At 38.7% G+C, this 4003-nt stretch overlaps 1 protein-coding gene across 1 annotated transcript; it reads left to right on the forward strand.

The window, feature by feature from the left end:
• Positions 1 to 935: 935 nt before the first annotated feature.
• LOC309569095 (vomeronasal type-2 receptor 1-like) lies at positions 936 to 3788 on the forward strand (the record flags this gene model as incomplete). The annotated part of the gene is made up of 2 exons (XM_082274859.1): positions 936 to 1682; positions 3741 to 3788. The coding sequence occupies 2 exons, from the start codon at positions 936 to 938 to the stop codon at positions 3786 to 3788; spliced, it is 795 nt and encodes a 264-aa protein (XP_082130985.1).
• Between the last annotated feature and the right edge of the window lie 215 nt (positions 3789 to 4003).

The following is a 4003-nucleotide window of genomic DNA, read 5'->3' on the forward strand; positions in this document are numbered from 1 at the left end:
CAAGATGTATTTTGCCTAGGCTTAACATCCATTGTCTCATGCAGAGACCCACATGGCACTTGGTTTCTGTTATCTCTTAAAGTGAACAGTTCATAAAATATTTAAATCTGCTGTATGTGTAAATATTTTATTAAATATTAAATTGGACTTACCAGTCCTGCCTCAGGATTCTGTTTGAAACAGGAATCCAATCCATTTTTGCTGACCTTCAAGGACTGGGTCTCTTTGTTTTTAGAGGGGCCAAGGCCTTGGACCTGTAGAGTACCCTGCACAGAGCGCCTTTCAGGTTTGGTATTACAAAGGGTCCAGTTCCCAGGTCCCAGCACCTAAAAAGGACAACATTACAGGAAAAACCTTGTATCTGCTTTCCCAAGGCTCAGGTTCCATCTTTTTCTGACTTTTTTAGATGGATCTGATAGCTAACCCCTTAGATTCAGTGATCTTTGATTGGGGTATGTAGCATATCGTCTTTCTTCTTTAAAGAATATGTGGAGAGACTCTCCACTGTGACCATCACCTAACTAGACACTGGCAAAAAAATCTGAGGTACTTCCTATGTGGGAGGGATTATATAGGGGGACATCCTTTCTGATTGGTGACCAGTGTCCTTCACCTGTTGGTGGTTATATAACCCATATGTATAAAGATTTTTGGCTCTGTGTCCATTGATGTATGAAAATAAATTACATTTACTCTTGCATCTTCATCTGGTTGGTCCGGTAAAATAAAAGCACCACTACAATCTTCTTATAGATCTATTATAGACAGCTCAGGTGACAACTTCTGTTTGTTGCTTTCTAAAAAAAATCAAAACATTTTCTAAGGTTTTCTTCTGTTTATTTAGATGGTAAAAGTTCCACATTATTTATACAGTCTGATTTCTTTCTTCCTAGATTAGTTATGGAGCCAGAGACACTTTACTGAGTGATAGAAAGATGTATCCAAACTTTTTCCGGACAGTTCCGGATGATGAGATGCAATATGTGGCCATAGCAAAGTTACTGGAAAGGATGAAGTGGAACTGGGTCGGGATCCTTACATCTGATGATGAATACGGAGAGAGGGAGATCCGACAACTCAGCAAACATTTATCTAATCATGGAATTTGTATTGAATTCAAGATTCTGGTGTCTATAGAGAATTATGATAAAGTTCCACCAGAGCTGCAAACCTCAACTACGGAAGTTCTTATTATTTGTGGCTCAGTTAGTCTGACTTATTACAAGTTTTTGTTGAGTAAAGTCACTTATTACACGGAGAAAACATTTATTCTACCTAATTCTTGGTCAATAAGTGTAAATTTTTTTTTTTATTTCAATAACTGCAGCTTGGTGTTCACATACTTCTATTTCTACATAACAGGATTGCTGGAATATTTTAATAGTTTTAATCCATTCAGCCACTTAAATGACCCCCTGATGGAGGATATTCTCATAACTCAATATAGATGCTTTTCAAAAAACCAAATGAAAAATTTCCTTATTCCACTCACAATTAGACGTCCTCTTAGGCACTGCAATTTGGAGACAATTCCACTGAGTTTATATTTTCCTGATGAGAAAACATCCTATAGAGTGTTTATCTCAGTCTACATTTTGGCTCAAGCATTACATGACATGGATTTCTCTTATAAAATAAATAGCAAAAAATCTGAAATAAATCCACACACAATAAAGTATAAGGTGAGAGGGTTCAATAAAAGTTTACTCGTATCTTCTTATACTCGGTCAGTTTAGTATTGGAACACAATGTGCCCAGACACGTCTTTCCACCACAAACATCACCCCCAATTTAGGTTCATGTTTAGTTTAGAGGTGTTTAACCCTTTCACTGTTGGAACTTTTTATTTTATTTTTTTCATGTTTAAAAAATAATTTTAGGCCTGAAGATTATGTAAAACCTCCAAACAGTATATTTTATGAAAGCAGAGACCCTGGAGGAACAATGCTTGCTGTATCATCTTTTTTTGTGACATGATGATAGTTCAATGGTTTACCAAATGCTATCTTTGGTTTTTAGTAAAAGATGCAATTTTAGGACATTCATATGTAATAGATTACCCCCTTATTTGGTAAAATATAAAATATGAGGTTGCACTGAGTAGATAGATCCCCAGTATGTCAAGCCTTTAAATGACCTGCACCTGCACCTGTCTGCCATCACAGAGTTGTAGTATCAATGGACTGTGATTGTGCTGATCAGTACACTCGTAGTCCATTCACAAGTTCTCCAGCTTTCTAACAAAAATCCTGTACAGATGTATGGGCAGAAAGCTGAAGGACTTGTCTGCAGGAGCCTGACATTGCACCACAATCCACTCATACCAGATAACTTGTTCCCCCTCCAGCATGGGTGCTTATATAGAACATATGTAGCACAATTACAGCTTTTGTGTGCAGGCACCCCCGCCATCTGTGTTTTTTTTTTTTTTTTCCCAAAAAGTTTTTTTGAGGAAAATATAAGCATACACAGAGGGCATACAGTCTCTTGAGAATGTTTAACAGTACAACCAAAATTAAGCAACACAGCTTGTTTAAAGGGTGGTACATATTACAAGTCAATAACTGAACTGAAACGCATGGAGAACAGTAACCGAAAATACTGGTGTTAACCAAATAGCACTTATCGAAGTAACTAGGAAAAGTGTATCCCATAAGACAGCATTTAAAACACTTATGACAAAAGAAAAAAGGGTAACATTAATGAGCCTAAAGCAAGGGGCATATTGAATAGAAAAGCCCATTGAAACGTGTATGACCCAGGCTCAGTGTTATCTAAAAAACGTAGAGTAACTGTCTGAATAACAGGCGGAATTATATGTGTTATGTGGTTCTCGGATGTGAAACTTGGGAAGTGTTGCAAACAAGAAAGAGGGGTGGCAAAACAAAAAAAAAAGTAAGGAAGGTGGCTTGTTGAAATATCAAGTCAGGGTGCGAATATCAGTGACTGTATGTGTGGATAATTATTCAAGGAGGGGAGTGATGTCTCCAAAAAGGGGAGAGACCACTTCCCTGGCAGAGTGGAAGGTGAAGGAAGAGGCTAGGGAAAGGAAAGGGAGAAAAAAAAAAAATAATAAAAAAAAAAAAAAGGGGGGGGAAGAAGGGTGAGGGGGGGGGAACCACGGCCTCTGCCCCCCGATTAATAAGTGAGGGTGAGATGAGACCGACCATTTAGGAGAAATGTCATTAGAGGAGATAGCATATAAGGTTTGGGAGTATGTACTGAGGCCGACTCCCACTCTCAGCCTTTGTTTAGGGGTGGGAGGGGCCTGCAGTTTAATGTTAGGTGTCAATACTTGGACAGAGGTATCATGGGATCTTAGGGTGTGATAGGTGTGGAGTGAGCAGAGGAATATATTGAGGAAAAGAGATTTTACACAATGTTTGATAGGGATTCGTTTTCAGGGGAGGGTATGTTAGGTGGAGGATTGTTAAGTCTAGATTCAAGATAGGTTTTCCAAGGGGCCCAAATGTGGGCAGGAGAGTTTGTCCTGTCACGGGCAATAGCTATCAATTCTTCCATATTGGCAATTTTATACATTTTATTAAGCCATTCCTTCTTTGAGGGAATTTTGTCTGAATTCCAGTAAATTGGAATGCATGCTTTAGCTGCGTTAAGCAAGTGCGGGATAAGTGATTTACAGTATCTATGTGGTGGTGTGTTAGTAAAGTGTAACAAGTATTGAGCGGGAGAGTAATCGATAACTATATTAAGATCATTTGTGATGGTGTCATGTATAGATTGCCAAAACGGTTGCAGACGAGGACATGTCCAATAAATGTGGGTGAGGGTTCCTTTGTCAGATTGGCACCTCCAACAAGTGTCAGGCATGTCTGGATAAAATTTGTGCAAGAGTGATGGGGTCCTATACCATCTGGTTAGTAGTTTGTAGCAGTTTTCTTGTGTGGAAACGTTTAGGGAACTTTTATGCGCTATGTGGCACAGATTTTCCCATTCTTTGTCTGAGAAGGAAAGGTCGAGGTCTGCTTCCCATTTGGATTTA

The sequence above is a fragment of the Pelophylax lessonae genome (assembly GCF_965119305.1).
Source record: "Pelophylax lessonae genome assembly, chromosome: 1".
Classification (NCBI taxonomy): Eukaryota; Metazoa; Chordata; class Amphibia; order Anura; family Ranidae; genus Pelophylax; species Pelophylax lessonae.